Source organism: Lynx rufus, unplaced genomic scaffold (assembly GCF_022079265.1).
Source record: "Lynx rufus isolate CCGP_SWC_20201006 ecotype Redwood Valley unplaced genomic scaffold, mLynRuf1.p SCAF_14, whole genome shotgun sequence".
NCBI classification, from domain to species: Eukaryota; Metazoa; Chordata; class Mammalia; order Carnivora; family Felidae; genus Lynx; species Lynx rufus.
This window is the reverse complement of record NW_025814828.1, coordinates 36,380,278-36,398,435: the sequence shown is the minus strand read 5'-3', so window position 1 is coordinate 36,398,435 and position 18,158 is coordinate 36,380,278. Positions and strand designations below refer to the sequence as shown.

At 39.5% G+C, this 18,158-nt stretch overlaps 1 protein-coding gene and 1 long non-coding RNA gene across 3 annotated transcripts in view; one reads left to right on the top strand and one right to left on the bottom strand.

The window, feature by feature from the left end:
- CASK (calcium/calmodulin dependent serine protein kinase) overlaps positions 1 to 18,158 on the top strand; it is a 359,561-nt gene that overhangs the window by 314,461 nt on the left and 26,942 nt on the right. The window contains exons 16-20 of one of the 2 annotated variants that reach the window (XM_047076095.1): positions 6,656 to 6,741; positions 8,101 to 8,169; positions 10,902 to 10,970; positions 12,376 to 12,411; positions 14,056 to 14,252. In XM_047076095.1, the coding sequence (XP_046932051.1) occupies positions 6,656 to 6,741; positions 8,101 to 8,169; positions 10,902 to 10,970; positions 12,376 to 12,411; positions 14,056 to 14,252 (457 nt within the window). The remainder of the gene's footprint in view (positions 1 to 6,655; positions 6,742 to 8,100; positions 8,170 to 10,901; positions 10,971 to 12,375; positions 12,412 to 14,055; positions 14,253 to 18,158) is intronic. The other variant, XM_047076096.1, reaches the window with a different exon arrangement.
- Positions 2,132 to 13,011, bottom strand: LOC124509466 (uncharacterized). The gene is made up of 4 exons (XR_006961455.1): positions 12,850 to 13,011; positions 12,594 to 12,687; positions 11,659 to 11,792; positions 2,132 to 2,368 (listed from the first exon to the last, which is right to left on the bottom strand). It is a non-coding gene; the product is annotated as an uncharacterized LOC124509466 (long non-coding RNA).

The following is an 18,158-nucleotide window of genomic DNA, read 5'->3' as shown; positions in this document are numbered from 1 at the left end:
GGTTTTTATCACCATTGGCCTCCATTTGTTCATATTCATCTCTGCATACTCCAGCCTGTGGATAAGGCAGGGAGGGCATATTATAGTTCTGTTGCCGGAATATCTCTGAATCACTGTTTGGATCCTGACTTAGGAAAGACCCTGGGGGATAAAGCAAAGTATCATACCTGGCCCCAGGATACATGGAAGGCATCTATTCTGGGACATACATACATACATTCATTCATTCATTCATTCATTCATTCATATTTGTTTGTATATATAGAATGGCAATTCAAGAATTGCTCTCTTAAATTTACTCGGGAATGAGATACACCATTTCTAAATTAGGAAATTAGAGTTTGATAAATAATAATATAAAACTTCAATGGTAAAATAAGAGTTATCAGATCTAGATTAAGTTTTTAATACTTGCTTCAGTAATTGCAGTCATTCTGAGAAAGGAATTCATTGAGGCCTGCAGTAAAGGTGTTTTTGAGAAAAGGGAAAGCAAGATTTGGACATGAAGCTTTAGCCTCCTTTCTGAAAGGGCTGAGTTATATGTGCTAGTATTTAGAGGCTGATCCAAAAATTATTCTCCTTTGCAAAAAATTAGGCTTCCTTTCTTTGAGATCAGGTTCTGTTTGTCCTTAGCACCTCTTTGCTTTTTCCTTAACCCCCCGAGAGCAAGAAGTAACACTGTAAGCATTTCAGTGCCTTCCCATCCTCTTTAGAAACGACCACTGTGTACACAGATGATGCCTGGCACTACTGCTGGCTTATGGGGAATCATTATAGGCTACGTGAGTAGACACTGCTCACACAGGAGAATTGGTTTTAGACTCCAGGATGAATTTTCTGTTTATTATTTGTAATAATTTGCTATAAATTCAGTAAAGTCACAACATTACTGTTTCTGTAATCTCTTTTCCTTGTATTACTGTGTGACTGGGACCTACCATCTCTGATAGAAGTGGTGTACAGCAGGGGCGCGTGGGTGGCTCGGTCGGTTGAGCGTCTGACTTCGGCTCAGGTCATGACCTCACGGTCCGTGAGTTCGAGCCCCACGTTGGGCTCTGTGCTGACAGCTGACAGCCTGGAGCCTGCTTTGGATTCTGTGTCTCCCTCTCTCTCTGCCCCTCCCCTGCTCACACCCTGTCTCTCTCTGTCTCTCAATAATAAATAAACATTAAAGAAATGTTTAAAAAAGAAGTGATGTACAGCAGAGTGCCTGGGTGGCTCAGTTGGTTAAGTGTCCGACTCTTGATTTCGGCTCAAGTCATGATCTCACAGTTCAGGGGATCGAGCCCCATATCCGGCTCTGTGCTGACAGCATAGGGCTTGCTTGGGATTCTCGCTCTCCCTCTCTCTCTGCCCCTCATCCCCCCCACCAAATAAATAAACAAAACTTTAAAAAAAAAAAAAAAGAAGTGGGGGGGCCCCTTGGTGGCTCAGTCAGTGAAGTGTCCAGCTTCGGCTCAGGTCATGATTTCACAGTTCATGGGTCCGAGCTCATGTTGGGCTCTGTGCTGACAGCTCGGAACCTGGAGCCTGCTTCAGATTCTGTGTCTCCCTCTCTCTCCACCCCTCCCATGTTCATGCTCTGTATCTGTCTCTCAAAAGTAAATAAATGTTAAAAAAAATATTTTAATTCAAAAAAAAGTGGTGTAGTGGACATCCTGGTCCTATTCTTGTTTTTGAAAGGTAGCTTTCCAGTGTTTCCCATGAAGAATAACATTTACTGTAGATTTTAGTAGATGCCTTCTATTAGGGCTGAGGAAGTTCTCTTATATTCTTAGTTGCTGAACCATTTCATTATGATTGGGTTTGAATTTTATCAAATGCGCTTCATCTGCTGAGATGATCATTTGTTTTTTTTTCTTTTATCTATTAATGTAGTAAATGACTTTTAAAGATTTTCTTATGATAAAGCCCTTTTGCACTTCTCAGATAAACCCAACTTAGTCATTGTATGTTATTTTTTTTTTTGTATGTGCTGCTGGATCCTGTAAAGTAATGTTTTGTTTATGATTTTTGTATTTGCAATTATGAGTGAGACTGGGCTGTAATTAGTTTTCCTTTCTGGTCTTTCTCTGTATGGTTTTAATTTCAAAGTTACATTACTTCATAAAATGACTTGGAGAGCCTTCTCCCTTGATGACTTCTCTGAAAGACTTTGTATAATATTGGAATGATTTGTACCTTTAAAGTTTGGTAGAACTTACCTATAAAACTATCAAGGCCTGGCGTTTGGTTTTGGATTTGGGTTTCTTTAGGAAAGATTTCTTTTTTTCTTTTTTTTTTTTTAACAACTGCTTCAGTTTCTTTAACGGTTATTCAGGCATTCGGGCTTTCTGTATCTTGAATGAGTTTGGTAAATTACATTTTCCTTAAAAAAAAGTTTTAAAAATTATTTCACTAAGCTTCTTATTCCCTGCCATCTCTGTAATTATGTCCCCTTGTTTAGTACTAAAATTGTTTATTTGTGCCTTGTCTTTTTTCCCTTCATTAACTTTGCCAGGGTTTTGTTCAAAAACCCATTTGGGGTTCTGTTAATTCTCTCTGTTGTATGTTTATTTCCTATTTCATTGTTTTATGACCTGATTTCTATTTCTCTCCTTCATTCTACTTCTTATTGGTTGTATCTAACTTTCCTAATTAGATGCTTAGTTCATTTATCCCAGTCTTTATTTCTAATATATGCATTTGAGTGTAAACTCTACCCTTAAGTACTCATTTATCTGTATTCCACCAGTTTTGATATGAAGAATTTTTATTGTAATTCAGTTTTAAGTACTCTTAAATTCCTATTATGGTATCTTTCATTGACCCACAGTTATTTAGGAGTGTTTTTTTACATACCACATCTAAGATTTTCTATGTATCTTTTTATAATTTACTTCTAACTTAATTGCACCATGGTCAGAGAGTGTGGTCTGTATGACACCATTTCTTTGAGGTTTCTTGAGACTTACCTTATGGCATAGGACTTTAATCAGTTTTGTAAAGGTCCATGTGTACTTAAGAAGGTTTGTTCTTTAACTGTTGCATGGAAAGTTCTCTATATGATGATTGGCTTGGGGCTATTAATTGTTTTCTTCACATCTTCTATTTCTTGACTAGTTTTTTGTCTACCTGACCTATCAGTAATTGCTGACATATCTCACTATCATAGTAGTGTTTTTCAATTCCTACCCGTAGAGCTCTCAATTTTGGCTTTATTTAAAGCTGTCTTATTAGGTGCATGGAAATATCTGATAACCATTTCTATTCTTAATACTTTCTATTTAAAACCTATTTATTAAGGGGCACCTACGTGGCTCAGTTGGTCGAACGTCTGACTCTTGATTTTGGCTCAGGTCACGATCTCACTGTCATGAGATCCAGCCCCACATCAGGTTCCCCACTGAGTGTGGAGCCTGCTTGGGATACTCTCTTTCCCTCTCTCTCTCTGCCCACCCCCACTCTCACTCTCTCTTTCCAAATAAGTTAACATTAAAACTGCTAAAACCTATTTATCTAATAGTAATACACTTATTCCAGTTTTATTTTAGTATTTGCTAGCACGTCTTCTTCCATGCTTTTATTTCCAACCATTCTCTGCTTGTATGCATCAGTGTGTCTCTTGCAAACATTTTTTAAGCTAAGTTGTTCATTTTTTAATGTACTTTGATGATCACCATCTTTTAATGGGCATTAGTCCATTGATATTTATTGTGACTTCTGTCATCTTGCTTTTTTATTTATATTTATTCCATTTTGTAATTGGTTTTCTGTTCATTTTTTGTTCCCTTTTTTCTCCCTGGTAGTTTAGAATTTCAGCATTCTATTTCTATTTTTTAGGTGGTTACCTTGAAATTTCATCATACATATTTAACATTAAATATACTGAAGTGAAACAGTATCTTAATCCCATTCCCAAAGAATACAAAGACATTCGAACACTAAATTTGATTGTATTCCTGATTTACATATTATTCTTGCCCAGTATTTTAGTTCTGTCCTGTTTTAAATTCACAAATTTGTAATTACTATTAATATATGACCATTTTTTTTGGATTTACATAAATGTTTATAATTTTATTTACTCACCATTCCTTCTATTTTTTTTTAATTTTATTTCCAGTATACTTAACATGCAGTGTTATATTAGTTTCAGGTGTAAATTCACCATTCCTTCTTAAATCTCAGACCATCTTTGGGGAACATTTTCCTTCTTCCTAAAGCACATCCTTAAAAGTTCCTTTAGTGCCAGTCTCCTGTTGATAAACTCTCTCAGGTGGTATTTATCTGTAAATATTTTATTTCAGCCCCAATCATGAAAATTACTTTTGTTGAGAACACAATTTTAGGTTGATGGTTACCATTCTGTTGTATTTTGGCATCCATTGTTTGACATCGGAAAGTCTGATGTCACTAGAATTGTCCTTTCTCTGGTTATTTTAAGGTCTTTGTCTTTAGATGTTCTATAGTTTCACTACCATCCAGCATGGATTTCTTTTATTTATCCTGTTTGGGATACATTATTCTTCCTGGATCTGTATAATCATGTTTTCGCCAGATAGGAAAGTTTGCAACCGTTATTTCTTCAAATATTGCCTCTTCCCCATTCTCCATATTCCTTCTGAACTCCACTGGACATGCGCTAGACATTCCCTCCATATCTCTTTCTTTTCCTATTTTCTTTATTTCTTATTTCCTATTTTCTGTATCTCCTTATTTCTCTGACTTGCATTCTAGGTAATTTATTTGGTTTTTTCTTCCAGTTCACTGAAACTCTCTTCAGCCATATCTGAATTCGTGTTCAACTCATCGATTCATTGGTTTATATCACCAGTTATATTTTTCTTTTCTAGAAGTACTAGTCATTTGTACTTAGTTTTATTAATGTGTAGCCATTTTATATTCTGTATCTGATCATTCCAGTATCTGTTCTCCTTGTGATTTAAATCTGTTTTTTCTGGGGGAACCTGGGTGGCTCAGATAAACGTCCAACTCTTGATTTCAGCTCAGGTCATGATCTCGCAGTTCGTGGGTTTGAGCCCCACATCAGGCTCTGTGCTAACAGTGTGGAGCTGCTTGGAATTCTGTCTCCTCTCTCTGCCCCTCCCCCTCTTACTGTTTATATCCTTCTCAAAAATAAATTTTAAAAAACGTAAATAAATCTGTTTTTTCTGTTTCTGATGACTCACATAGTAGTTTGCCTTATTGTGTGTTTGGTGGTCTTTGATTGTGAGCTCATTGTTCCAATTAGTGGAAGTCCTGTGGGCCTAAACTGGGAACACTTTCCTCCAGAGAGAGTTTGTTCCCTCTTCTACTAGTTACCATGGAGCACCACAGATCTGAGTCTTGCCTCCCTACAGATTCCTAGGCTCAGATTCACTAACTTGCTGTTGGCCCAAGGCTCAGAATCCAGCTAGCAGGCATTGCTACTATGTCATTCACCCTTTCCGCTATTTCATTCCACCCTTAGTTTGCTACCACTCTGGATCCAGCTCACAGGTTTCTATGTGGAGCTGATGGTAGATATGGAAGTAGGAAGTGCTCTTAGGCATTTATACTCCTGTTTTGAGACCAGTAACACTTGAAGAGGTGTACCCTAGGTGAGAGATCATTGTGAGAAATTCTTCGAGTGACTAACCAGCCATATTGGAAACAAAAGTCTCCAAATTTTTGTTTTATTATGTTAATTTTCAAACATGAGTAGAAAGAACAGTGCAGTGAGTTCAAGTGGAGAAAAGTAGAAAGTATAGTGCAGTGATCACCCATGTACCCATAACCCACTAGAATTACTGGTAATTCATGGCCACGCTGGTTTCATCCATACTTGCCCTACTTTCCACTCCCCTGGATTATTTTGAAGCAAATTACAGGCATCTTATTTTCTTTATGGACATTTTAGTATGTACCTGTAAAAGACACTGTGAGCTTTTCGTAATAAAGTCAGGTCAGCATGTTAACGTGTGCACAATTTATAAACAAGGAAGTAAAATTTTACATAACTCTGTAAGCATTGGTTCTTGGTCACTTTTTCCAATTTAAGTATTACAGGACCCTGAAATGCCTACCAAATTATTATAAAAGGATTGTGTTTTGTCTACCATAAGCTTAGCGTTGTACAGGTATTATCACAATTCTTTGTATGGTATTTGGTAGATAATAATGGTAGAAATTAATAACGGACACTTAAATGGTACTTACTGTGTGCCAAGAACATTTCTAATCCTTCTGTGCATATTAAGCTAATTTAATCCTCAAAACAATCATATGAAATAGGTACTATTTTCATCTCCATTTTGTAAATGTGAAAACCGAGACATGGAAAGTTTTGGTAATCCTCCTAAGGTCTTAACTCTAGTAAGTGATGTGGCTGAGATTTGCACCCAGACACGCTAGATCTAGAAACTGTCATTTTAAACGACTATACGCAGTGCCTCTCTCAGAAATCAGCAGATTTCCACAGCCATCTTTCAAAAGTGTGTCTTCTATAAGTAAATGTATCTGTTTTGATGAGTTCACTACATGACACTTGGGTGAGCCAAAGCTGTACCTGTTTCTGAAATATTGGCCTTCAGTGTTTAGCTTAATTTTTTTTAATTACTTACATTGCTGCCTTTGGATTTTGTTGTTAAAATATGTATATATATTAATTTCACGTTTCGTGTCCTTTCTTTAGGTACACTTCATGTTGGTGATGAAATTCGAGAGATTAATGGCATCAGTGTGGCTAATCAAACAGTGGAACAGCTGCAAAAAATGCTTGTGAGTAAATGAAAGTTTCTTTGTCTTTTTCCAAGATTGACTTTCAGTTTGTTAGTTTGTTTTTTAACACACAGATAAGGGGTATTCTTTTGTAATCAGAGTATTTTTGATACTATCGTTTGTGTGGACTTGAATTTCTACAACATTTATAAGAATTGACAACGGAGCGGGGGCGGGGGGTGCCTGGGTGGCTCAGTTGATTGAGTGTCTGACTCTTGATCTCAGCTCAGGTCTTGATCCACGCTGGGCGTGGAGCCTACTTTAAAAAAAATTGGGGGTGGGGGGGTAGACAACTGAGAAAATGTTTGCATGTCCCAGAGTTTGGAAACATCTTGCCCATCTAGCAGTGTGGGCTTCAATGCTCTCATTTCATCCTTGATCTCCTGTTTCTTACTGAGCAGACCTGTAAAGATAACCTTTCCAGTCCCCTGGCATGAAGGGTATCGTCCTTCGGTCATTATACACACAGCTAGAGTATTTTTTTTTGAAGCGTGTTCTCCCATGTGCATCTTCCAAGCAGGTGTGCATCAATGTGCATACACATTTCCCACAGTGAATTTTTTAGGACTGACAAGCAACTTGTGCGTATCTGTGAACTGGTTTCTCACTGACCCCAATCCTGCTGACATTAGCAATGTCAGAAACCTTGTTCCTGTTTAGCTGAGTCATAGCCAGCTGTATTAGATTTCTCCACGGCACAGAAGGAAGGAAAGACATAGTAGACCAAGCTATTTTTTACCGTACATATCCAAAGTCTGTGTTCACAATTGGCTTTGCATTAAAAAAGCAGGATGACAGTCCCTGGTCTATGTTCATTGTCCTGCTGAGTGGAGGCAGATGTTCTGGGACCATCTTCCTACCACAATTGTAGCAGCCTCCCATGTTATGAATATCTATTAGAAGCACCCTGACTCACCACAGTAAAAACAATAAGGCCAAAATTATGAAAGAAGCGGCAAACTTAATGGAGCACCATCATAATGTAGAAGACCAAATATCATTTTTATGTAATTACTTGTTCTCTTGACTGGCTCGATTCATGTTCACTTTTGAAAGGCACTTAAAGGTTTTCATCTTTGTGCCTATAAGAAGGTAACCACCCGAGGTCTGTTTCCACCACTCCTGCATGAACAAGGCAGCCAGCCTTGACTTTGCAGGGATGTCTCCCAAGAACAATTTCTATTCCTGTGAGCAGCCCCTACCTTATAACTCGATTTCGATTTCATGTTAGGCCCATGCGTGCTCAGCTGGCTTGCATTAATTACCCCACACACAACACACACAAGTCGAGTGGTTTCTCACTTGTCTTTATGTGCAACATTTGTTTGTTAAGAGAGCTCTCCTTTATTCTTCCTCCAGCGGGAAATGCGGGGGAGTATCACCTTCAAGATCGTACCAAGTTACCGCACTCAGTCATCGTCCTGTGAGGTAATGGCTCTGGCGCAACCCCACCCCCCACACACACACCCCTGTCTCCTCTGGGTTCTTAACTAACTGTCTGCTGATGGCTGAATGTTTTGGCTTTCTGGGAAATTGTTTCTGCCTGTGCTGTTGATCACTGCACACCAATTTTACAACAAAGATAACGGAACAGAGTAGGTTCCATTCACCTACTCAGCCCTGCTTCCACGGGGAACTCCTCAGCACTTGAACTTTCTGCAGGCTGGAACTGGAGCAAAATAGAGAGGAGCTACAAATAATGACATGAGGCTTAATAAGAACAAATGGAGTCTCTGAGGAAAAAAAACAAAACAAAAAAGATAATTGCAATAATATTTCCAGGAAGTACATTCACTTCCCTTATTAAGAAATCACACAGATAGTTCTTCTTTCCAAGAATCTAAGAAGTGATCTATTTCTGTTAAGATCAAGGTGCTCAAATAATTGCGACAAGTCCTTAGATAGGTGTTAAGTCCGTGACGAATTGGTAACTGGCTTTATTAGAGGGAGTATAGGCTTTTGCAACCTTCTGTGCAATCGCTTAAACATGGAATATTGTGTGATTCACAAGGAAGTAAGTTTTTTAGAGTAATACAGCCCCCAAGTTTCTTTCTTACAGTAGGTGTACCCTATAGAAACTGTAGCTTTTCCAAGCTATGTTATTCAGTTTTCTGTTGCTTATTAAATGAGATTCCAAAAGCGATCCTTTTCGTATTTGGAAACACAAACTGGCATGAAAGGGATCATCCTTCAGGCATTATACACACAGAGCATTATTTTCTGAAGCTTGTTCTTCCGTGTGCATCTTCCAAGCGTGTATGCATCCATGTGCGTACACATTTCCCACAGTGAATTTTTTAGGACTCACAAGTAACTTACTGGAACTCCTCTAGAAAATTGAATTTGACCTCAGGAAAAGCTGAGGGAGGAATTATAAGGCTTCTTCCAGGCTCTTAGCAATGCTGTAAATTTCACAAGCAAACTCAGAGGCTTCATGTTTTTTCTCTAAACCTATTGAAGATATGTCTAAGAATTTGTAGTTTTGCCCAGTATATTTTTAGTGAACCATGACAATTGGGGTTTCTGTTACATCAGGTTTTGAGCTCCTCTTGGTGGCTTTTTATGGAACTTCAATTAATACTATACTTCAAAAGAAAATGCAGAACTTCTTCTGCTCCAGGATTCATGGTTTTGCAATTGGTTACCTAGAACACAAACCTTGCTGGGAAGGAGAGAATGTCACACACATTTTTTATGTGCAGCGTTTTAATATCCTAAAATCGCAGGTGGTCTTCATACCATTTCTCATCATTGAAGAAATTTAGTAAATATGATTGATTTTTTTCTTGTCTTTTTAGTTAACTAACCAGAGGATGTTGTTAGTTATTAATATAACATAAGTTTCTCTTGCGGTTTTTAAGTGGTGGAACTGGTTTTAGGATGGGACTAGTATTATTACATGTGTAAATTCTACGCTTGAGTAAGAAGAGCCCTCCCCCCCTTATCTCCTTTACCTCCGAATAGTAGAAAAAATGATATTACCCTCCTAGCCTTAACCCCAACCTGTTTGACCCTCCTGTTCTCTGGCAGAACTCAAACCTATGGTTGGACTCTTCCCAGCTAGGGCAATACTTCCCAAAGAAGGGCTCTCTGGCCACCCACATCGTTGTACCCTCCTTGGCAAAAGAGGACACCGCTGCCCTCACCCTGGCCCCAGTGACTTAAGTCTCTGGGAGTGGACCTAGAAATCAATCTGCTCATGAAGATTTGAGAATACTCCTCTAAGGGAGCCCGTTATTTAAAGAGCTAACAAGTTCCAGAAGTTTTCTTTAGATCTTCTAGAAAAAAAAACAAATGTCTTTTGAGCAGACACGTCCATCTCAAAGGTTTCAAAGAACTCTACTAAACCAAAAATGTCAAAATACATATTTCCCTCCTCTCCTCATTATCATTAAAGCTGATTTGGAAAATAAGGGAATGGAGCCCAGAAAGGATTGTGAGTGTGCCACACAGTATAGAGAGTGTGACTGAGGACTGTCGATCTAGGGAGAGTGGCTGTGCCTCCGGAGACCTTTGCCAGAAGTATAATATTTTTAGAGGCTCAAGGTTATTGTTTTAATCAATCTGCTAAAATGATCTAAAGAATAAAGGTTTCTTCTCTGGTGTATGTCTATCTTTTACCCTTATTAGTAATTTCTGTCCTAGAAGGACTCCAAGGTGATTACGACATGAGAAGTCTTTTGGTTTATTTTTTTTAGATTTGTTTCACTTCAAATGAGTCATTCAGTAAATTTTGACACCGAGGTACCTAAAAACTATTACATGCTTTTCAAGCTTAATTTTCAACAAAAGTTAGGCAGTTGGGATCTTCAGCACAATAAGTTTCTAGTGATATTTGTCATTTCACAGTACCTGATAGGATTTTAATACCAATTCACTCTTCCGGGTCTCACTTTAAAGTAAGCCAAGGTTGCATAGAATGTTGGAGACAGGAAAGAAATTCTTAATAAAGGACGTGGCCATCACTTACAATATGTGAATCTTCAGACTGCAAAAATTTTGTCAGACTTCTGTGAAACCATGCACGTAAGTCAGCATAGCACCTTTGCAGCTAAAACCTCAGAGGAAACGGTTGTCAGACTGTGGTTGTAACTATTGATGTGAATATCTCTGTTTCTGTGCTGGTGTTCTGTGTTAATGAACCTTGTGTCTTATTTCAGAGAGATTCCCCCTCCACTTCCAGACAGTCCCCAGCTAATGGTCATAGCAGCACTAACAATTCTGTTTCGGTAAGAACTCTAGCTCCACACAGCAAAGTGTGACAATTTTGTTGGTGCCACCTGCCTTGAGTGTTCTAGCTACATGTGTTCAGTGGAAATATTGTCTTCTGCCGATATACAAGGCTACTACAGCTACAATGCAGTTTACCCCCGGAAAGCCTTTTCCACATTTTCTTCTCGTGAAAAAAAAAAAACCCTTTCACTAGTTAAATTTGAAGAACTGGAGCTCAAGACTGCCTTGGTCATTCTCAAAATATTTCTGTGTCACCCCACTAGCATTTATGACTTTGCTCGGACTTACGCAAAGGATATAAGTGGCAATTTGTTGAAATTTCTAAATGTTTTTTTTTTTTAATTGGAGAAAGATGAAGAAACGTAAGGATTTTGCAGAGTAGGCATGTGGGTATTCTCGGGCTTTGTAGTTGTCTATTCTGAGTGATATCAGCAACATGTTTTAGTTTCCGCTATCTACGTTATGAATTGGTGTGCCCTCTGTTATTGTGGTACGTGCACATATTTTTGTGAATTATAAGCCTTGCCTGGATATGAAAAGCAAAAGGAACTGGCTTCAAACTGCACTTAAGCCACGCTGTTATCACATCTTTAACACAAACTACTTGATCTTTTGACTTGAACTTAGAATTTTACCATTTTTTCAGAACGATTCATTTTGCAATATGAATTGTTTTTCACTTACTTAAACGGAAGCACTTAAGGTGCAAGTATGTGGTATTTCGGGGTAACAAAATCTTTACGTTGCTGATATTGCTGTTGAAATTTGTCGAGAGTTTCACAAATGCAGCAGTATCGCTTCTTTCCTCTTAACGTGCCCTTTAAAAACACATCAACTGTTTTTAATCAGATAAAATTTTAAACAATTTAGAGATCCTCTTAATGGAATGATGTCAGTAAGAGAAATTATGGGAGAAAATTTCCTACAACCTTTATTTTTGACTTCGAAATAGGCTACCAAAGGAATTCATTTATAATAGCTTACATGTAATACTTTAAAGATGGTGAAAATCCATATAGCCATTGAATTTTTCAAAATCTGATTGCAGTGACTAAGTCGAAAAGGGCATCAGCTCTTTTTTAGTTTGGGGTTTTGTTTTTGTTTTTAATAGGGCTATTTCACTCGCAGTGGCTTTTGTGTTGAAGATGCTGAGTTGTTTCTTAAGAACACATTTTCTCTCTTGCTTAAACTTACCTGCTTTCTTCAGCTTGCTGCTAAATGGCCTGGGTTTGATTTTTTTTGATAACTCAACATTTCTGAGAAATGGAATAATGTATATGATCTCTTTACAACTGAAATCTAGCTCATTTTTTTAACCATATTGTAACAGAACACACAAATTACCTTGTACTCTTGAAAAGTAAATGAAAATTTTTCTCCTGGGTTGGCTTTATTCTACAGGACTTGCCATCAACTACCCAACCAAAAGGACGACAGGTGAATAGATATCCTCTATAGAAATTTCTCTAAACTGAGCTGCTAATAGCCAATCTTTTATTAACCCTTTCCATCCCATAATGTCTGCATTTTGGACCATAACATTTAAGCATTGAGAGCTTGTACCATTTCATTTTAACACATTACATATGACTAATTTTCTATAAAGATTTTTTCCTCACCTCTTTGTAGCTGTGACGGTTATTGTAACTTCAACCTGATAAATTTGTGTTGATGGCTAAGAATTCAGCCTTTGGGGGTCTTCTGGGCCTGCCTCTGGAGTGGGAAAAAAAAAATTCAAAGGTCACAAAACTCGTAGAATTCTGAGAGTAACTGAAACGTATGTGCTGATAAACACGTTTAAGCAGGAATTCTCTGAAATTCCAAGAAACCTTTTCTAAATCTGTATTTGCATGTTTATTTCTAAAAGCCACTTACAATGAAAAACGAGGACGTAAGCGTCCTGGCTTTCCACCCCAATGTGCCTGTGTTGGTCCACGCGGGAAAAGTGAAGTGCTACGTAAGCGAGTACGTACTTCAGGAGTACGGCTCTCGGGTGCCCATGCAGAGACCAATTTTATAGGCTGGCTTTCTGAAAAGAAAACTTGAGCACAGTAATCACACAACAGTTCCAAAGCCTTCAGGTTGGTTTTACAGTGACTTAAACATTAATATTCAAATTTAATTTCAAGAGAGAGAATTTTTCGGGGAATCTTCTTGGAATTTGGTGTTAAAAAATAACCTGATTGGGAGTTAAGGTCTGCATAAATTAGCACCTGATAGAATCCGCCCCCCCCGCCCCAGTTTATTCCTAAGACTGAATTATATACATAGCACCTTCTTTTAAAGCATTTTAGAAATACGGCAGTTCATAAAACGCTGCCATATAACCCCTCGTGTGCTAATCTGTCCCCTTGTATAATATTTACTAGTTACATTTACATTCCCTAAAACCCAGAGCCTTGAACTATGCAGATCGTGCAGCTCTGTGCTGACTTCAAGTGGCAAAGTCAGGATTCAAAGTCATTTTTCTTCTCTAAGACAAGTAAAATACAACTATAGAGCCCCAATCCTTCTGAGAAAGTTAATAACGCTGTGTTTTTAATGCTTTAAAATAGTTTTGATCACACTGAAGTCTGTCAGCAGTGTGTGGACACACCACCAGCTGTCAAACCACTTGGCATGGTTTACACAGCGCTTGCTAGCTTTGTATCACGTGCTGCTTTCGGGTTAGAACCCACCCTGAGTGCTTGTGTATGTGGCGTAAAGGCTGCCACGTGATCATGACAACTTGCCTACCACATGAGCTGAATATATGCAGATTTAAAAATGGTAAGAGTACTTCTCTATAATTATAGGCCCATTCTGTTACAGTAAAAGCAGAAACTAAGTCTTCATTTTTATTAAACAAGTATGTTACGGTGCTCCCTCCAAACAAATACCGCCAAGACTTGAACCTGCACACATCCAAGGTAGTACATTGTCTCTAGCGGTAGCAGTTTTGTGTCCTATTTTCCATGCATCATTTGGCTTCACCATCTAATGTCCTGTTTGTATTGTAAGTGTTGGTGTGTGGTTATTAGGTTAGAGCTGTTTGCTCCCACATCACCATGGCAGCCTTTCTTACAAACTCCTGTTTTATAGATCTATGTAAGAGCACAATTTGAATATGATCCAGCCAAGGATGACCTCATCCCCTGCAAAGAAGCTGGCATTCGATTCAGAGTTGGCGACATTATCCAGATTATTAGTAAGGATGATCACAACTGGTGGCAGGGTAAACTGGAAAACTCCAAAAATGGAACCGCAGGTCTCATTCCTTCTCCTGAACTTCAGGAATGGTATGTGGTTTGGTTTTATAATAAAAACGGAGCCCTGACCATCCGCTTTTCAACTTTATATTGTTTTATTGGGTCAAACCTGTTTGCTCTCCTAGCCAATCAAAACTCAGGTTAGTCATCCAAGAATTCTATGTATTTTTTTAATGTTTATTTTTGAGAGAAAGAGAGAGAGTGACAGAGTACGAGTGGGGAAGAGGCAGAGAGACAGGGAGACACAGAATCCGAAGCAGGCTCCAGGCTCTGAGCTGTCAGCACAGAGCCTGATGCAGGGCTTGAACTCACAAGCTGTGGGATCATGATCTGAGCCGAAGTCAGATGCCCAATCGACTGAGCCACCCAGGCGCCCCAGTCATCCAAGGATTCTAAATCCTCAGCATCTAGTAAGTTCCTGCTTACCGAGCCAGGTCTTTTATGTGAAACAAAGGAGAGGAGGAGGGTCTAGAGGGAGGTTGAGCGGCTAGCCTTGGTTCACATGGGTCCTGGTCAGGCCGTGGTCCCTTAACATAGCCCCCCACCTCCCACATGCTGCTTCCATCCTTTCAGATCTGTGTTTTGGGTTTTGTTTTAAAACAAACCCTCTCCTCACCCCTCCACATGCTCGCTCATTCCACCCTCCCACCAGCAAAAAACTCAAGGGCCACGATTTAGTGCTGCTCAGGGTATTTGAAGGTAATATAGGTTGTACCGTTAGGAGAAAAAGGCAGCTTTGTTTGAAAACTTCATTCTTTACCTCGCCACATCTTTAAAAACACACATTTTATGAGGAAGTTTAAGCTGTGAAAACAGGTTAAAGTCAGACACCTTTTCCACACCATCTTTAACTGACAGCCAAGGAGTCACAGATTACTATATATTTTGGTAAAATCTATTTCTGCTGTTGTTACAATTTGCTTACTTGAACTCTGTTTTGAAAGACGCTGGAGATTTTACCTTTGTCAGAACTTTGACAATATATGAGAAATCTAGTGACGAGATGACTTCATATCTTACTTTTATTTCACGCGACCAGAAATACAGCACCCATTCGCCATGGGGGCAGTTCATCCCAAAATACTTGAACCTAGCTAAAAGAAACCAGGGGCATTGAGTCCACAGACATTGATCATTGTTTCCTCACCCATTTTTCTCACAAGTTAGAGGGATCCCTCAGTGAATTTCCTTTTCGTGATTGCCTCTGCCGGCTATCCTGTGTCCCCAAAAATATTCTTACGTTTAGAATGTTGGAGCTGATAAGAGCTTCAGATGCCATCATTTTATACAAGGACTCATGGGCCCAGGTAGAGGAAGTAGCAGCCTTCCATCTGGCATTGCCTTTCTGTCTGATCTTCAAGAAACAGCTTAAGCATTAGCAGGACAAAAATGATTTCTAAGTCACTTTGATGATGTTATTATGGGATTAGTGATACTTACATTTTACAAAATGTGTTTTTTTTTTTTTTTGAGTTTGTTTATTTTGAGAGAGAGGGAGAGAGAACGCACACCTGTGACCAGGGGAAGGGCGGGAGCCTGATATGGGGCTCAAACTCACTCACTGTGAGATCGTGACCTGAGCCGAAATCAAGAGTCAGACGCTTAACCAACTGAACCACCCGGGTGCCCCACAGGATGTTTTCTTGAATGCTGCCATATATTTTGAGCATTTGTTGAAAAGAATTCTGTAGACTCCAGACCTCCTCTTCTTGGTCAGATCATCTGTAGAAATTCTGTTTCCCTGATACCTAGAGCTCCGAGTCCTCTGTAGGACTCCTGAGAAACAGGGAAAAGCAGATTTGCTCCCTGTTTCCTTGGGATGGGGGACTAGGTTATCTGAATCAGTCTTCCTGCTGGAAAAAAATGAAAAGGGCTGCAGAAAACGTGCTTTTGAAAATTACCTTAAAAGCATTAAGTAGCCAAAAAGGTATTGGGGAACTCAGTGACCAGCTTTTGTATGAAAGCAATTGGAGTGAAAAAAATTTGAGCACCCAGTGGGCCCATTTTGCCAACGGGACACATCTATTACTGAAAACTTCTCTGCCAGGGAACCAAGGTTAAGACCTAAGGCCTGTACAAGTAGGGGACTCTGTTAGGGGACCTGTCCACCATTGTTAGGACTACAGAGGCTACACCCTCAGGTTAAAAGGTTAAGATAAGTGTGCCCTTACTGCCCTTCCACAGTTAGGGACTGTAGACAAGGCTAGCTTGTCACTGAGCAAAGCAAAAGACACAAATAAAAGGAAAACAAAGTTCCCCTGAAAAAACTGTGGCCACTGGTCCACTTGAATAGCTTTGTACCCAGGTCCACACAGCCTGGGTCAGCCGGGAGAACTGCAGCCTTACATGTGATGTGAGGCTTCTCCTGTACTAATACTACTTTCATATATCTGTTACAAACATAAAGTCTCTGAAGGAGAAGACTTTTACCCTAGGCCTCATCCTAGAGCTCTGCCTCACCCCCCACGTAGACTTTTACTAGGGCAGTGACCAACAAGTCAAAACAAAAAAGCCACGGGTACACAAGGAAACCAGACCTGCCTCACAGACCAAACAGAGACCCTACTGAAATGGCAGAAACAAACGCAGACCCACTCTATATATTGGAGTTAGGAGACAAGGTGGTTTTTTAAGTTTTTTTTATTTTGAGAGAGAGAGAGGGAGGAGCAGAGAGAGTGAGAGAGCAAGAATCCCAAGTAGGCTCCACGCTATCAGCGCAGAGCCCAACATGGGGCTTGAACTCACAAACTGTGAGATCGTGACCTGAGCTGAAACCAAGAGCCAGACACTTAACCCACTGAGCCCCCCAGGCGCCCCAGGAGACAAGGTTTTTAAACAACAGTCTGCACAACTGTGCATATATTTTTAAATCAGTAATAAGCTTGAAAAATAACTTCAGAGACCAGGAAAGTTGTTTAATGGCATGGCAGATTTGAAAAAGAACCAAAAAGGAACTTCCAAGAACAAGGCAGTAACAAAACCTCAGTGGCCACACGCCTATCAGAAGGGCTAAAATTTCAAGTTTTCATCAACAGATAAATGGATGAACAAGGGACAGCATAGCCATACAACAGGATGCTCTTAAGCCATAAAAAAGGAACGAACTATTGATACAACAATATGGATGAAACTCAAATCCAGGCAAAAAAAAGAGAGACAACATACTGTATGATTCTATTCATATAAAATTCTAGAAAAGGCAAAACTAATCTGTAGTGACAGTCATTGCTTGGGGATCCAGAGGTGAGAGGGAAGGATTCCAGAGATGAAGAAAATGTCCGTGATCTGGATGGTAACGAAGGTTTCATGGGAGGTCTGCATATGTCAACACTGATGAAATTGTACACTGTAAGTATGTCTGGTTTATTATGAAAAACACAAACTCAATGAAGTTGCAAAAACTGTCGAGGGAGAAAGGGATCCTAGCAGGGATGAGGAGGACAAGGCCCACTGGGCAAGAGGTGCCTCGAGACCTGGAAAACCAAATTGATACGGAGAACGTCAGTGGACATGCAGTATCACTGAGAAAGATTTGAAACAACACCATCAGCCAGACCCAGAATCTTTGTTCCCATGTGTTCCTACCAAGTGACCTTTTTCACAGCCTGTAGATGAGAGATCAGGTTTTTTTGGACCCAGACGCCTTGCCTTATTTATCCTTGTTAAATCTCATCTTGCTTGACAGGGCACATCAGTCAAGCCCTTTGATATATTTTGAGTCCCCTAATGTGTCATTGCTCCCCTTGCCTCCTAGACCCTCATCCAAGTCAGCAATAAAATGTGAAGTGTGTATTTGAAACTTCACTCCAGGTTGATCTAAATCCTGACATGGTTTTCCTGCACTTACTGAGCTAAAGGAAAGAGCATTCATTTCCTGAGTGGCTGGTGACGAGCAGTTTCATTCTCTCGTTGAGTCACACAGAGCCACACCACAAA